Raw genomic sequence first — 18,302 nt, 5'->3', positions numbered from 1 at the left:
TGAATTGCAACAGATAGATCCTTATAGGAAAACGTCAGGGTAAAATATATATATACGAATGTTTTAACAGCTGGCTGATGTGAAGATATATTTAGGAAAGAGAAAATTCAACTGCCTTGCGGGGAATCGCACCCACATCCTTTCACTTTCTGGGTGAATGCACTAGACTACAAAGGCAACAGATATCTCTCTCTTTCCTTGGAGCTCGTGTGCACTGAATGGGACCGTGATGGTAGTGTGAGCAATTGTGAGCTTTGGCCTGAGCCAAAGCTGACGAAGTTTGTCCGACCATATCGTATGGATAGCAGAGAGCGACATCATCCTCGGATAACATATATATATTATCATGTTTGTTGGCTGATAGAAAACACGAGTGCTGTATATAATAATTGAAAAATGCTAACTAGCATTATACTAGTACTTGAATATAAATGAATAATTTTTTCATTAATACTTTGGAATCTCATCTGAAAGGCAATGTGTCCCCAGAAACCAGAGGCTGGATAACCATTTCCTCAAGTTCTACTTATCCTGGGGGGTCTATTATATTACCGTCATTATGCTTGCGCTTCAAATGTCTTCGAGGTTTGGGGGCATTGTCATTGTAGGATAGATTTACATCAACATTAGTAAAGGTTGATTTTTCTCACATTGTTATTAGCGATCTTCGTTAGGAATATACGTTTACTAGTAAAGCTCTCTATTTTAAAGATATTTTGATATATCTGCAATATTTTTTATGTCTCGTTAAACATTGTTTTCGATATATATTTAAACTTGTCTCCTGATTTTTTCCTTCTTGATTCATTTAGTAACATTGATATTTTGTAACACATAATTTTATCACTGATATTGTTAGTGAAGTTGTCTGTTGTCTGAACTTTCTGTGCAGTGTACAGAAGTGTAATGCAGTAAACACCCTCACACACACAGTATACTCTGCGCACTAAGTACAGTACAAAAAATCGAAAAAGCATTGAATGCATTTTCTGGTCAGAGTATCAACAGTGATTTAAAGGAGATGGAGGTCAACGACAGTGTAAATTTATTAGCACTTGATGGTAATGCTGCCCCTCATTAAGATGACAAATCCTCTACAACAATATTTTTTTCTTGTCTCAGGCTACTTTTACATTTGGATTCTAGTGCATATGATTTTGGTATGACATCCAATATTAGGGTTAAATTATTCTGTTGGTACTTTCCAAATCTTTGTAATGAATAATGTGTGCAATGTATCCTTTTGTAATGAATAATGTGTGCAATGTATCCTTTTGTTGTGTGAAACAAGCAAACCAATTGTCTAATTAATGATGTAAATAAAGGGTTACTTATTCTTGATTTATGGTCTTAATATCAAGACAGTAGATAAGTATGTAAAAATATGAGAATTCGATGATGAAATTTTTGCCAGTCATTTTGAAAATTAATAGCACGTGTGTGCATGGCCTACCCCTTTCTCAGGTATTATATATATATATATATATATATAATACCTGAAGCTTTATATAATACCTATTATATATAATAGGTATACTATATATATAATACCTATAAGCTTTTTTTATTATATATATATATAATAAAAAAAGCTTACAGAAATTAGGGACAACACACACAAACATGCACAAAATAAACACAAATATAATACAATGAATGAATGAATGAATGCCAGAACTTTGTCACTGAACTTATCGCGTTGCCAAGATCTCTTCCAGCCCAGCTTCGTGGCAGAGTCTGAATAATATATATAATAAAATATAATAATACAGTCGAATCCTGTTATAACAAACTCCAAAAAACTGGAGAAATCATTTCGTTATAACGAAATTCCAGGTCTTTGCATTTTTCTTATGTAAACTTATCGGGAGGATTAGAAAAGTGTATATTAAAACGCGATTTTTCACTATAACGATATTCGTTAAAATGGGATTCGACTGTAACTTAGCAGCAGCAGAGAGAAAATTATCTGATTGTTCATTTTTTCCCCAATGTGTAAAATATTTCTCGTAAAATCGATAACAAAAAGCTGACGGGTGAGAAGAATCATGTTTTTAATGTGGTCAATGTTCATTTGTGTTAGAGATGTTGTGAATTAGCGTTTAGTGCATGATATCACCAACAATTTCATTGTACAATGATGATGATGGTGTAATAGACCCCCCCCCCCCGGTCTTTTGCTGACATTTGAAGATGATCTGAATTTGACACAATTTGAATCATTACTCATCAAGAATACTTATTTATTCTAAGAAAAGATAGCAGATACCCATCTCTCAAACAATCAATAACTTTAACAAAAAAGAGTGATATGTATTTACTTTATACAAAAATTGCCACGTTTTCAAGACAAATAAATTCACCGCCACCTATTTCGTCAGCTTGGACAGGCTTTATTAACCTCAGTCGTGACAAAACTTTCAACACTTTGCAACAGATGGCTCCCCAATTCGCATCCAAAGACCACTTGGACGCAGCAAATACAAAGGCGAACTCTTCGGACGACCAGACGTAAACATCACCCCTCCACGACTCATTCGTGTGAATTCTGACCACGAGGTCCTGATGACGGCTCTCCATTGCAGAGCCGAAACTCTTCGACCAATTGAATTTATTTGTCTTGAAAACGTGGCAATTTTTGTATAAATTAAAACCAGGCAAAGTTTCTCATTTTTGTGATAATATGTATTTATATTAGGACTGGGCAGTATTAGAAATTTCACATCGAGATAGATCGCCAATCTTGCATCATGATATAATGACATCGATTATATGCAGAGCTCCCACTCAAAAAATTAGAAAAAGTAGGTCGATGGTACCCCCTAAGAATACAAAAAATAAAATTTATATTTAAAAAATCAAATTTATATATATATATTTTTTTTTTAAATTTAAAGTTAATTTTTTTTTCATAGCACTATTTTAGTATCTTATAAGATTGACTCAAGCCAAAGCAAAATGATAAATGACTTGATAACAAAAATAATTTTGGGCCAAAACATTGCACCCGCAACCACAGATAATTTTCTCTCTTCTTACAATATATCTGTATGTTGCATTCTTTTTGTTTCGAGGTGTCCAGTCTGTCAACTCTTTTCCTCGATGCACAGCCAATTATGAAGACATGTAAGTTTTTTAAGAATGGCACTCTCCTTCGAGACCACTTCCAAAAGCACAATGCAAATTTTGTAAGCGCTTTCCATCCTTTTTTAAAGAGATTTGTTTACATTTTAGTGTTCAATGCCAACGTCATCGTTTTTGACAAATGAAACATTTTCATTTATAGATCTTTGCAGAGCTTTGTAAACATTGTTTATGCCTGCATGTCCTAAAAATACAGAAGACAATTGAATGCTATTGTGTAGCATCAGAATCACAAAAACTAGAATAGGCCTATGTATCCAACTGCTTTGTTATGCAAACTGTTGTTTCATTTATACACAAAATATTCACCAATGATTTTGAATGATGAATGTGAGTTACTGTACAATGAATAGTCCAAGACCATGAAGTAGTAAATAAAAAATTGTTTTTCCTATCCAGATAGAAGTTTTTAATTACTTCTCAAAACATTTATACAAAATGAGTTTCTGAACCCTCAAACTAAGCAAAAAAAAAATTAGTAAGCCACATATCCCCACATACACCCTCAAATAACCTTAAAAACTATAGAACTTTTGTTTTGGTAGAACTACATGTTTGGTATCTACTACATTTGTATTATTTTGAAACATTTCGATGATTCCCTATTCATTTAAAAAAGTTACACAAATTTTGTTGACAAGATTTGGTAAAAAAAAAAAAGGATAAAACCTAGAAAGTAGGACATTTTACTAAAAAGTAGGAAATATTAATATATCTATGTCATTTTGACCTTAAGTAGATACAGGCTTTTCAAACGGGGGAGAGGGGTGCCCCCTCTATATCCCATGACTCAAATTTTAAATTAAACTTTTTTTTAAGCTTTCATCATACTTGCTGCTTTCTATAATGGATCATATTGATTATTTTCATTTACAGAGGAGAAAAAACATGGTAATTATTTTTTATTTGAGGAAAAGACAAATGAAAAAAAATCAAATTTTTTTTTTTTTTTTTGAGCAAGAAAAACTAGCAGTTCAGTGGTGAAAACCGATGTAACAAGATTGTGCAAGTGCACTCACTATATGGGTGAAACCGATATAACTCTTATTCAGTCCTTAAATTTTAAATAAAAAATTACGTGTCTGGCCATGAGGTTAAAAAGAACTATCGGCATCAAAGCCGGTTTTATTCATGGCAAGCATAAAGTAAGTATGTACAAACAATATGAACATCAGTCAGTCTATATATACAGTCAGTAATCTTCCCACCTGGCTTTGCGAACAATACAACCAATGAAAACAGGTTCACTTGGCAGCATATTCGAAAATAAGGATAACGACGTCAGCATCAGATAGAAGAAAGAAAAAAGAGGGAAAGAAAAAATCTTTATCGCTCAATGCGAGCGGATAAACATAAGATGCGTGATCATGGGAAAAGAAAATCAGCATTTCTGACTAACAATAACAACATACATGTGCACTCACTATATCGCCAAAACCAATGTAACAATATCGCGCACTCGCTATATCAGCAAAACAGATATAACCAAATTGGAATTAACAATACATTGTCATGTTCGAAATCATTAAATCAGAATACTGACGTGGGCCTTTAATTGGGGATTCATTATAAATTGATATATAATAAATCCCCGATCAAAAATTGATATAATATAGCCCAGTCCTGATTTACATATTTCATTAGTTGGTTTGAACTTGAAATTAAAATTAACAAAAGGATATAGTGGTTATGTTGAACATAAGGTTTTTGTTATCTCTCTGCAACTAGTGTTTATCCAAAAAATGCTGTAGATGAAGTATTCTAATTTTTTATTAGGAATTTGTATATTCCAGACACACCCCGCTTCCCATCTCAAGGAGATATCGAAGCGTAATTGTATATTCCAATGCCTAATGTAATATTGCATTATGAACAAAAATAATAAAAGTACAATTTTTCTCCACAATGAAAATATTTTACTTTTTGTTCTGCTGTAAACATAAAGTGACACAATTAACTTGTTATTGTATGTGTAAGTAGTGTAAACACTTCTGTTAAAATTGAAGTTTTAAGCCTGGGAGCAAAATAAATTTTGATGACCTAATTATGTAAACTTACATATCATGCAAATTTTAATATATGGATTTTACTGAGTAAATATAGATGTAATTCCATTTTATAAAAGTGTAAATACAAATGGGCTACTTGTGACAATCTTTCAATCAGATGATTGTGAATATGGATAATCACCTTTGTTCTTGTAAAGAGAAGTGTTTTGATAGGCTGATCTTTATTTATAAATGAAGCAGTCAAGATTCAGCTAATGAGCAGCATTCTTTCTCTCACTGTATCAAGCCAAAGAATTCTAAATTGCTCTCAAATGTCACAATTCTAGTCTCTAGGATAATTTTCTGCAATTATTTTGATAGTTCTGTTCAATATGTTGGAAAAAGTTATGTTTATTTAGTTGAAAGCTGTTCGACAAGTTTGGCAACTAAAAACACCTGACTTTTATAATTCATGTTATCTATTTCCACATAATTGTAATTTACGAGTTCTGATGGATGGGATTTGAGTGGTACATCTACATTTGTCTTACCTAAATTCAACAGATTTTGCCATCATAAATAACTATGTAATGTAAATTTTTTTTTACTTTCAATATTAAAATACAAGTATCAGAAACTCTTGGTCGAATTCTGTTAGTTGGAATTTTAAAATTTTGACTTTTTATAGACTTTGGTATAACGTCATCACTTTTAACAAAGTCTGGGCTATAACATCATTTTTTATTGGTCCCTGCCAGCATATTAGTGAATTGGGGGGGGGGGGATTACTTATTAAGTCACCCTGCTTAAAAAGTAATTTTTGTTCAGTCCCCACACAGGGGTGACGTTATACCAAGGTCTGACTGTGTAGCAAGGATGATACCCATACTTACTTTTTTATCAATAACATTTACTAATTGCTTTATCATTAATTGTGATCATTTTATTTTCATAGGTCCACCGAACCCAGATAATTTGCCAGAAGATGGAAAATTGAAAAGTGAAATAATGGTGAAGGAAAACAGGCGCTATTACTTAGACCTAAAAGAGAATTCACGCGGCAGGTTCTTAAGGGTGAATTTTTTCATTATAGTCTAGGATAATGTATTTGCAGACCAAAATATTACAGGTGATTCTAACTTCACCTAGAAATATGCTATTCATGGTCAGGAAAATATTATAGTTATTAATGGCAATTGTAGCTTGTTAACAACCACATTGGTTGTTTGCAGTATGTATGCATATTTTCCCCAAAGTTTTTAGTTTTTTAAACTCGAAAATACTGTTCACACATAGGTGTAACTAAAATTGATATTTGTTGTGGGAATTTTATCAATTTTTATTTTAGCTACCTTGTTAGGCAATTCACTTTTTTTTCTACCTTTGTATAGGAATACCCTGATTTACTTGAATTCAGACTTGTCTTTTCTGTAAAAAAATCATATTCCTCGAATTCAAGCATATCCACAAGATCATTGCAGAGATGGTAGTGATTATTAAATGATAATAAAGTAAAAACTGTGTTTAGTCAATGAGAATGTCGTGTAATGAAACTATACCAATTTTTTGAGGGGCTACGCTAGTTAAAGAAGTCGTTAGAGATTAAACCTCTGCCGTGATTTTAGAAACAGAATCCCAAGGTTTGTATGGCGTCTGCCATTTTTGCAGATTGTCATGTTTCATGCCTGGAATTTAATGTTATTCCCAGTCTTAGAAAAAACCTATTTAATGTGATGCTCAGTAATGACAATTCAACTCTCAATTAATATCAACCTCAAAGGTTGTTTTTTTTTCTCCAAACGCAAGCAGCTTATTTTTCTCCATAGACCAAAGTATTATCAAAATATTATAAGTGCACAGATTCTAGAATTTTTTAATGGACGGATTTTACAAGGAATGTTAAATTTTATGAAGCCATAGAAGAGTATCATAGCAAGTACTACCCCTAGCAGAAAATGTTCGCTCATCCACGAAAACACTAACAATGATACGTTTAAAATGCAAAAAACAAAAGTAAAAATAGTTCTTTTTTGAGTGAAAGTTTTTTTTTAAATTAACCATTCTGAATACAAAAACGGGAAAAAAATGAGCTAATGAAAAAAATCATGAACTCATTAGAATTTGACTGTGAAAATCAATTTATAAATAGGCAACTCCCTAGAAAAAAAGTGTGATCACCTCAGTTTTGAAGAAATAAGGTGATCAATTATAGGATCTAAAAGGAGAAATCTAATATTTCGCCACTCCACCTTTGACCCAGATAATGGTTTTCATCCTTTGAGACAGAAACGATATGTTGTTTGTAGTATGTCTGTGAAGTTTCTTTTCAGCTGTCTCCAGTTGCTTGCTTCAGTTCCACGATGTTATTTGGCCTTTTGGAGTCTACCCTCTTCTTCAACTGGTACCAAACATACTCGATCGAATTTATATCTGCACTGTTGGCAAGCCAGTCCATTGTTGCAATGTTAGTCCTTCTTAACTGTGATGGCAAGAGGCATTGTCATCTTGAAATGTAAAGTCAGTTGAATCCCCAAACCATTTGTCAACACTGGGAAACAAAAATTTTCAAGAATATCCATGTAGATTTCTAAGTTCACTGTATGCTTCTCAATGCTTAGTTGTTCTAATTAGATTTTCATGTCTCTCCATTAGTTGTCATGCAACTCCACGTTAAACAAGCAACAAAATTTAGTTCCTTTATCAAATCACTAATATTTAAACTTTTTTCTCCTCTCCAGAAAGATTTACAGTAGCCATCTCCAGTTCCCCAGTCTGATTCTTGACTTGTCACTGGAAATGACTTTCATCCAATCATTCATTCCCCAATGAACATGGTTTCTACACCATTGCAACAGAGACCTCGTCTGCTGCCAAGTTAAATGAGGTTTAAGTGTTGACTTGCAGAACCTGAATCCTTTTTCTGGCATACGATTGCATATGGTACGGTTGCAGCAGAGACAGATTTAACGCTGGGCATATGCCTGGGCCCAACTTTACACTTTTTCTAATGACACCAAGTTTGGTTTCATATGTGCAATTTTAAATTATGTACAAGTTTACAATCGGTGATAAAACCTGATAGTATGTTTATATTCGCTTATCGTCAGAATGAAATTGAAAGTTCTTGAAATTCATTAGGCATGTATATATGTATTTTGCCTTTTTCTCAATTTCATCCCAAATAATGTTGGTTTTATTAGTTAATTTCATCTCTAATTCGATTTTTCCCCTATAAAATTTTGCTCCAAGATATATATTACTGATTTAAAAATGGAAACTTAAAAGCAGGAAATAAACAGAACTGAATCTGTAATCTGGAATCACCTAGGTCTCAAAGGAGTCTGGATTTGAGAGGTCCAACTGTATTTTTAATAATTTGTTGTGTACTAAATAATTTTTTCGAAACTTTTTTTTTTTTTTAGGTAACTAAAATGACCAACCGAAAAATTTGCATGATAATTATTCAATTTTTTTCATAATGTAGTAGTGAAAGGCTTAAATACTTGTCCTCATAGTTAAACTATTAAATAAAGTGTCATTAGTTTGGTTCGTTTTTGTGGATGAATGCAAGATTTTTCATGTGACATATTTTTGCAGATGAATGCAAAATTTTTAATTTAGATTTTTTTCCGGATGAATGCAGAGTTTTTTAGTTGAGAGATATTTTTTGCAAATGAATGTAAAATTCTTGAAAATTTTTATTTTATTTTTTTGCAAATAAATTTCTGATTTAGATTTTTTTATTTGTGAAATTTACGTATCTCTAATAATGTGCTATAGTATAATTTACACATTTGTATATTTTTTATGTTAACCATTTTATAAATTAATGATAATAAATAATTAAAACTTGTAAAAATTTATTGTGACCCCACCCCCCCCCCTCCCCGATTTTATTTTAAAATGCTAAAGTTATTCACCCGTACTGCTAGAGATGGTGTATCCATTTTTTGTTTAATGCTGCTGAATATTAATTTTAAAATAATTTGTTTGAATTTCCTACTTTTATGCAAGGGCAGCCCAAGGCATGTGACGCAGCATCATACAAGATGTCACTGTCAGTTTCTTATTTTTAAATTACAGTAGATGCCGTTTATTGAAATTGCGGATATTATTATTTGGGTATTGGTATCACTTTTCTAAATGAGTGACCAGACGCATATTGTAACATGCGAAAAACTTTGTTTATCATATCTGGATTTTGGTTTATATTAATTTTCTTTTACCAAAGTTGCTCTTAGCACATTTTGAAGTTGAGGTTGCATCAGAGTTCCTTCTCATAGGCACTGTTATCAGCCTTCAGACTGTAGAAAGTCAGGAGGTGTAACCTTCCTTGTTAACAAACATTTTCATACTCTTCTTCATAGGGCCATGGTAGCCTCCATGCACATGGGGTGCTGAATTCACAACAGATTTTCTATAGTGGCGACAAATGTAAGATTGTAAAGAGAAAACCGTCCTTTTTTAGTTCTAGGTCAGTTTACTTTCAATTGACCAGATTCACTGTTCCTTGGTCAAAATACATATTCAAGGAATCTATGGTATGTAGGTACAGCAAAAAAAAAAAAAATTAAGATCTATGTTAAATAGTTCTATTCTAACTCTTCACAATGACTGAATGGAATTAAAATGTACTGTATTTAAAATGACTGTATTTAAAATATGCAGTATCTGCCCTGCTTGGAGGCAACTTCGGTTCTTGTATTCTGGAAATTTCAACAGCTATTAGTTAAATTGTGTAAACGTGTGGGAAAAAACATAAATTATCATGTCAATATAGGGATGTATATTTCAGGTTGAAAAAAAATTCTCCCAGGAAAAAAAAAAGAATTCCAGAAACCTAAAAAGAACAAAAGGAAAAATTTTCCAAAATGTAGGAGGATGCTTGGAATGACATCAAAAAGGAAGACACAACATGTGTTTCTAAAGAAAGACTTCTGTTAACCCTAGGGGTAATGGGATTGTGTGGGGGGGGGGTATAAACTAAAGCTATATATAACACAGAATTCTATGATTTGTGGCTTGAGTTGGGAGTGATAAGAGAAAAAAGTTCTGAAGAAGGGGGCGATGGAACTGAAAGTTTAGGGAACTGTTATATAGATCATAGTGTAAGCAGTAAATAGACCACATATGTTTTTAATCGGATCAATTTGACCATGTTATGAGAAGAATTTATCATAAAAATTGGTTTCTACAATGGAACCCTATTTATAGAATATTTAACTTTCATCCTGCTACATAATTTTTGCAGATTGTGTGAACTGTGTGAGAGAAATGATCTTTCATACATATTGTCATCGCAAAATGTATAAGTTGCACGGTGATTGTGGACAGATACAAAAATAAAAATTGAGCTGGCTGATGACCATTTTAGAATGGATATTCAGTTGATATATTTATTGCTTGTTTCTGAGAATGCATGAACCTCAATACTGTGACACAGCTTCTGAGAATGTAGCAGACCTGTCAACTTCCAGAGAAACAGATTTCAGTTACAAATATCCCAACAGGCGAATTCTCCACTGAGGTGACTGAATTTTTGTGATGTTTTGTATGACGTTCATTGGAAGAAAGTCATCTTCGAAGAAGTTTCAGTTGCACAATTTTTGCATGTATTCACCATTTCAATACAGCCTCTTGAACATAGAGTTCTCCATTATAGTTATAGCCAATTTTATGTGTGCTAATTAAGATATTGCATTATGAAAAATATAATTGAGCTGATATAATATTCACAAGTGTGCAACATTCATTATTGGGCAAATTGTTGTGGCTTTTAGTTTTGCATGTACTATTTATTTAAAAAATGAAAGAGATATATTAAGTGGAGTTTAAGCTAAGACTTGTTAATTTCCAGGTTTCTCAAACTATAGCTCGAGGTGGACCACGTTCACAAATTGCCATACCTGCCCAAGGCATGATTGAATTCCGTGATGCATTGACAGATCTACTCGAAGAGTTTGGAACGGATGATGGAGGTCTGTTTCCTTGATGCTAATTGCTATATAAATTTCTATGAACAAGAAAAGACCATTTGAGTTATGCTATGCAGTAAAGTACTGTTTGTCTTTCATGGAATATCTTGAAAGATTTGTAAATGACAGTCATGTAGCAGAAACAAAATTTGAAATGAAAATAACCTATGATAGAACTATGCAGTTTTAATGAAAATTTAATGACTATTTTTTTATTTTGTTTGAAAAAGCATTATTACATAATTTTTATCATAAAAAAAGAGTGTATATATATATATATAAATTTCAATAATCGTATTCTGCAGACTGCTTCAAAGATTTGAATTTGATAAAAAAAAAACATGCAAACTGTCATATTTATATTTTCTCTGATTTAATAGATTTTTAGTTTTCTCTTTTGTGTAAAGTAATTGATTTGGCTGTTGTCATTCCTGGAAAAAACAAAAAACAATGGAACTTTCACTGATCTTGAATTTAAAATCATTAATAAACATTACTCTGATCATATTTGGGTTATTTTGCATTCTGCATAATTGAACAATGTCATAGAAATTGACTTAACCTTTTAATCAGCATTGACAAGATATCTTGCCTTCTTTAAAGACGCTTCATTTTAGCATTCACAAGTCCAGATATTTTGTGAAGTTTATTTCTCAATGGGGCAATTTTTCTATACCCCTTACTTTGCACCTGCTGAAAATCGGAAGAAAGCCTATTTGAGAGTGAAAGAGATATGTTATTTTGAAGGGGGTTAAGCTATTTCTGATGTGCTGCTTATAGAAGGTTAAGGAGAGATTTAAGCTGAAGGAATTCTTTAAATTTAACAAATTCAAACTTTAAAAAAGGCTTTTAAGAAATGCCTCTCTATTGAAAAATGGTACTATTTCAATATGAATATTTCTTATTTAAGACTTGTAAATAATGTTGCCAAATGTGGAAAGAATCCAAGATATTGGCAGTCAGCCAAAAAGGAACACAGCTACGGAGTCATGTGGGCATCATAAGGACCTTGGTACAAGCCCCAGTGACAGCATAGTGGTTGTTGGCTGAAGTTGAGTTCCTGTGGTTCCCAAATTCAAATTCTTCCATCTAAAAGAAGGGTCTCCCCACAGAGGGCAATCAAGCCTACAACATTTAATACAATGTATGAGGGTATATTGCGCTGCAGATGCGTGTGGATAGCTGATGTAAACGACACCTGCTCTCCACCGCAAGTCTACTAAATATGTACTTTTAAGTGACCCATGCTCAAATGACAGATTGCAAAACAAAAGTTTGTAACCAGACGACAATGTGTTAAGTCATCAATTAATACAACAGGCAAAATCTTTTGAGTTTTTTGCTTCTGAATTCAGAAGACGGCGTCACTTCCTAAGTACATAACAGGAATTCTTCAGGAACAAACTTAACGTTTAGTAAACAACACATTAAACATCTTTTAATTTTTTAGAAGTTCCTCAGAGGAATGTTTGAGGTGCATGTGGCAGTTTAGTAGTAGCAGCAGCCAAAGTACGATTACCAGAATCGAAAACCAAGAAAGGAGGATGCCTGTGCACACACACACACTTAGTGATGTCACTTACCCTGATTTTCACAACAGATGGCGCCACTATTCTGACTGATAAAACTGGAAACAAAAAAATTTGGAATTCCGATGGCTATTGGTCAATGGGACAAAAACACTTGTCAATGAAGATATATGTTTCAAAGGGGTGAAAATTTTTCAAAGAAAAAAAATTCTGGAAACCTAGAAAGGAGGACAAAGAGGCGAGTTTTCCGAAACAAGAGGATGCTTGAAATGACATGAAAAAAGGAGGACGTCTGGTAACCCTAAGCCAAGGAGTTCCTGTGATACTAAACGGTGAGCTTTGAGAAATATAGTCATAACTCATGGTTTCAGCTCTATAGCAGATATTTTCTTGTTCAAATTAGGTTTATCAATAGGAAATGAAAGCTCTTCTCCCACCCCCCCCCCCCACCCCCAATGGAACTGTGTGACAGACAAACATGACTGCTGACTGCTCAAAGGGACCATCTAGAGACTATTTGCTCTCTTTCCAAAAGATTGGGTAGCTCTTGGAGAGACTGGTTTATTGAAGATCTGCACAGATGAAAGAAAGACAAAATGAAGAAATACCAAGCGAAAAAAAATAGAACATCAAATTACGTAGCTGGGCCTCAGTGTGAATTTTTATCAGTGATTGCAAACCTGTCCGTCACAATCAACCAGTAGACTATTACGCTTCTTTTGATCAATTGCAAGATCATTTTTGTTATGACTTTTAAAATTCTTGCAATAAAAATCTGAAATCATAAATTTCATGAAGGTATTTGCAGTTGGATTTGTAAAGTTGGTTGTAGTCTCAAAAAAAACAAGATAAAAGTAATGAGGGGATTTAATGATAACATCAAGAAAGACCAAACATGAATCTCTTCTCTAGGTCTTGGCCAACAATATTGTATAAATAACATCAGAAGCCTATATCATATAATGATGTTAATCTTTGGTAAGCTCAAATCACAAAGCAACTTGCCAGTCAAGCAACACTTGCACTAGAAAGGCAGTGATGCAAGAACTGCTCCAATTGCAAAAAACTGTATCAAAACACTTCTCTTGCTACAAGGTGCGCCGAATCTCTGCGCATTTGCACCAATTCCGGTTGTTGGGGGCAGATCATTTTGAAATGCGGGCAGGTTTTCTGATTCCGACAGCAGGCATGGATCCAAAGGGAGGGGGGGGGGGAATTTCCTCCCAAGAGAAATCGAAAAACCTGCTTGCGCCATGTTTATACTCTCACATGATGGTTGCGCCTCTTGTAAACAATGTTCCCTTTATTATTGTTTTTTAATTACAGGGTTATTCAAAATAATGTACAATATTTTAAAAGATGTTTTAAAAAACTAATAAATTCATTTTGAAACAGATACGTACCAGAACGGGTTTAAAAAGAACGACTCAAGTATTTCTATTTTATGACATAAGTGTTCGATATGACTTCATTGAGTCAACATCCAGATGATAATCCATTTCTTCCCACACTCGTTTCAGCATATCTGGTGTTATTAAGTTCAGTGCATTACATATACGTGTTCGTAGGTCCTCCAAGTTGCATGGCAGTGGTGGCATGTACACTTTATCTTTCACAAAGCCCCACAAGAAAAAGACACATGGGGTAATGTCTGGCAACCTGGGGGGCCAAGGAAACATCACTTTGTCGTTCTTTCCGGCGTGGCCAATCCAACGATTAGGAATCGCATTGTTGAGGAGTTCACGCAGTTCCAGCTTCCCGTGTGGAGGCGCACCATCCTGCTGAAAGATGAAATTATTTGAGTCTTCCTGCAATTGCGGAGAAAGCCAGATCTGTAACATATCAAGATATGTGTTGCCATTCACTGTCTTTTCCATGAAAAAGAACAGCCCATACAATTTGGTCTCCGAAATTGCACAAAACACATTCACTTTAGTCGAATCTCGTTCATGATGCAGTGAGGGTTTTCTGTCCCCCAGATTTGCACATTGTGCCGGTTAACTTTCCCACTACTATGGAATGCTGCCTCGTCACTGAATATGAGGCCGGGGAAAAAAAACAATTCCCATCTTCATGTTTGTCCTATCTAGGAAATAAAGCTTGAGTTATCTGCAATCTATAAGGTTTCATTGGCAATCGTTTTCTTAAAATGTGTGTCACACCATTGTTTGCTGAAGTCCCAGTTCATAACTCGCTTCGTTAGTTGATTTCTTTGAGCTGCATAGAAACGTCACTCTTATCTTTTCCACATTCTTGCTACTAACACGTGGCCTCCCTGCGGTTTTGCCTTTACAAAGACAGCCTGTTTCTTCAAATTGGTGATACCACTTTTGAATGCTTTTGTCAGTCTATCGTTTTTAAATCGTCTATGAAACGCATGGTGGACCAAAATTACAGATTCCGATTTTGCATACTGTTAGGCGCAAAATGGCATCTCTTCCTGAGATGACATTTTTCGTTGATCCAACCATTTTTGGCCACACTTTTAGCATTTTAGAGAAAAATTACTCCTTATATTGTAGGTATAGTCTGTTTTTGTTACCATTTCGCTCCATTTTCAAAATGTTTGCTCCAAAATGGATGAGTGACAGTTGCATCCCTGGAAAAAAAAAATTATTTTTTTCTTTGCTAAGCTCCCCTAAAATCTTGACAATACGCACTTTGAGAAAGATACTTTCACATAACAGGTAAAACTCTTGCTACACTTCCTCACTTGAGGTTGTAGTTGAACCAGTTTGTCATATCATTAAGAGACCTTTTGCTGCACCTACTTTCTCAAAATTAATGTATGAAAAGCACCTCAGATAACCTGAATATTATATAATCAAGGCCTTGCTGTAGGTCCACTGCATACACTGTCCTCCTCGAAAAACCAACCTATATTGTCTTAGAAAGGGTTGCAGATGGCGTTTGTTGCTAGTGGTTGAAGACCTTCGCACCCAGATGATCAACCACACTGCCATGTCTTCCCACTTACTTTATTATTGAGGAAGTACTTGGCAAATTGTTATATGATTACTTGTGTTTTCGTCCATTACTGTTGGCTTAAGAATGGGAAAATTAAAATGCAAAAGTTATATATCAAGTTTTCAACGGATGGCATATGTGTCAGCATAGGAGGTCAGAAATAGAACTTCTAATATATATATATAGAAAGTATAGATGACTGGATACAATGCAGAGATGAATTTTTGAAAGAAAATTTACTGGCTTCTGGAGGGAATCAAACCACCCCTTGCATTCTGGGGTGAGTGTGCTAGAATGCTACTCAACACGAAGCACTTATTATTTCTTTCGTTAGAGCATATAATATATGCATAATGGCTTGTCTTGTTTGTATTTTTTCATCTTCATGACAATTAGATTTATATAAACAATGAAGGGAATTTTTATTGCATCATGGCTTTTTAATCAACAATCTACTCATAGTGATGCTGACTGCAGAAAGTTTGAAATTTTCGTCTAGCATACTAGATTATGATATTTGGATCACATTTAGCCCTACTCAATGAAGCTAACAAAAACCAACATGGTGTTAAAATGTTTCATTTCATGTTGTTAGCTCCACTTAATTTATTTTATCAACCCAATGTCATTTGATGTACTGTTTTTTTTTAAATGTTTATTTATATTTATTTTATTTAGTATACAAACCTGTGAAAGACCAATGGCTCTGACTTCACTAGGTGCACAATAGAAACAATCAATGAAAATGGAAATAAAAAGCAGGGATATCAGTAAAAACAATAAATTAATCAGACACATGAATATATGTAGAGAGGAAAATACATAAAAGATGACGCTAAGAAATGTGTTAAAAGAATCCCAGAATACGTAACAACCAATAAAATACATATGCACATACAAATAAAATTTAATGTATGATAAAATTATAAATTTAAAAAAAAACATAATTTTAAATCAAAATAATACCACTCGTGAAAAAAAGCAGCAATATCAGTAGAACAATTATACTCAGGAAATGCAACAAAGGGGAAAAATATATAAAAAGATGACACCTATACATGGGTTAAAATATGAATAAAATATATTCCATGCTTGTGTTCATTTTCATATGAATATTCACTTTTTTTTTTTCCTTTTCATGATTTTTGTTTGCAAACCGATCTTAAAATCTTGTTTTTTCCCCATTAAATTTCAGAGTTCAAAGGTGAACTTCCAGAAGGCCAACATATGCGTGTAGAAAAGAAAAGTTTTTACTTTGATATAGGCCAAAATAACAGAGGAATATATATGCGTATATCTGAAGTATGTGTCTATTATAGTCTTTCTATTTTTTGTGTTATTGTCATTATAGATTATCAATAATATATTTTTTTTTATTTTTTAACCGAGCACAACTCAGGTCTATCGCCATAGGCAATGTTCTACCTAGTGAGTTGTGCCGGAAGTGTAATTGTGTGTACCTAACAGTCTGAGTGCGTATCTAGTGTTGTGTATGATTTTTCAGTGCTGCCATCTATATCTCAGAAGGGAAGTGAGTGATGTGTCGTGACTGAATATTTGTACTGTTTGTAGATCTGTTGCTCTCTGTGGCGAGACTTTTTAAACGGGGAGATCGGCTCGCATTTGTGCCTCGAAGTTGGGAACCACAGAAAACCAACTTCAACCGACCACCACTGTGGCGACCCGGATCCCCGCGATGCGAGTCTGTCACTATGACCACTCGACCACCACAGCGGCTATCAATAATATACTATACCTTAAAACTATTCAAGTACAGTGATACCTCAGCTTACAAATTTTCAGGATAACAGATTTCTTTTTACGTTTTCCTGCCTTGGCTAATGAATACAGATTTGGCTAATGAAAATTTTAATTGAGATGGATGCATGTGTTGACATAAAATTGCTGCATAATGAGCTGAATTCTCGTTCTAATCAAAATAAATCCAATGAGTAACTGTTACTTGAGCAAGATTGATGTATTTCTGCCTCAGAATCATTTCCCAGATATACCTCTCTTCCTCTTTCAGAAAGATTTTGAGCCATTTAATGTAAAATGCATGATCAAGCTAAAAGCAAGGTTTGTACGGGTCAGGGAAAACGGAAAAGTCAGGAGATTTTTTTTTTATTAAAAAAAGTCAGGAAAATCTGGGAAAATGGCCCATTTTTGTTTTAAAACCTGGAAATTTCAGACGACCTGGAAAATCGTCACGATTGTCGTCTGATCGGGAAAAAAAAGGGCGATAAAAAAAATAAAGAGAAAAAATTTCATCTGGATAAAAAAGGGAATTCCGATAACATCATAAATATTGATAATCCGTAAAATATCGCAGTAAACTATAGATACTGCCAAGGAGGAACAAGGATTTCGTAAGTTCGCTTGGAAAAGCGTATTGCTACAACCTTATTGTAACACTTTCGAGTGTTTGCAGAAACATCATAACAACACATCGTAGAAAGCCATGGGTACAAAGCATGGGTACAATAATTTCGTAAGTTGACTTCAGTTAGGAACGGCGGATGACACACGTGTATATTTTTATTTGAAAACAATGTGTTGTAAGAAAACTTGTGTGGGCAGATAAAAACCTGAATCGTCAGTAGGCTGATTGGATCGAAGCAGTCAAAAATGACCCGTATAAAAAAAAGCATGGTGGAAGCTTTGAGGCAAAACTCGCAACATGGGCAGATAAGTTATCC

The 18,302-nt window shown here is 33.9% G+C and overlaps 1 protein-coding gene across 1 annotated transcript in view; it reads left to right on the top strand.

Annotated features, from left to right (window-relative positions):
- The window catches only part of LOC149065755 (transcriptional regulator protein Pur-beta-like), a 38,646-nt gene that overhangs the window by 12,123 nt on the left and 8,221 nt on the right, over nucleotides 1-18,302 (top strand). Inside the window, exons 4-6 of the mRNA XM_089254024.1 lie at nucleotides 6,088-6,206; nucleotides 10,990-11,110; nucleotides 16,799-16,905. Coding sequence (XP_089110150.1) covers nucleotides 6,088-6,206; nucleotides 10,990-11,110; nucleotides 16,799-16,905 — 347 coding nt within the window. The remainder of the gene's footprint in view (nucleotides 1-6,087; nucleotides 6,207-10,989; nucleotides 11,111-16,798; nucleotides 16,906-18,302) is intronic.

This window comes from Pholcus phalangioides, unplaced genomic scaffold (assembly GCF_987345545.1).
Source record: "Pholcus phalangioides strain wild (caught in Gottingen) unplaced genomic scaffold, Ppha-v1.0 ptg000039l_1, whole genome shotgun sequence".
NCBI classification, from domain to species: Eukaryota; Metazoa; Arthropoda; class Arachnida; order Araneae; family Pholcidae; genus Pholcus; species Pholcus phalangioides.
This window is presented reverse-complemented; position numbering and strand designations above follow the sequence as displayed.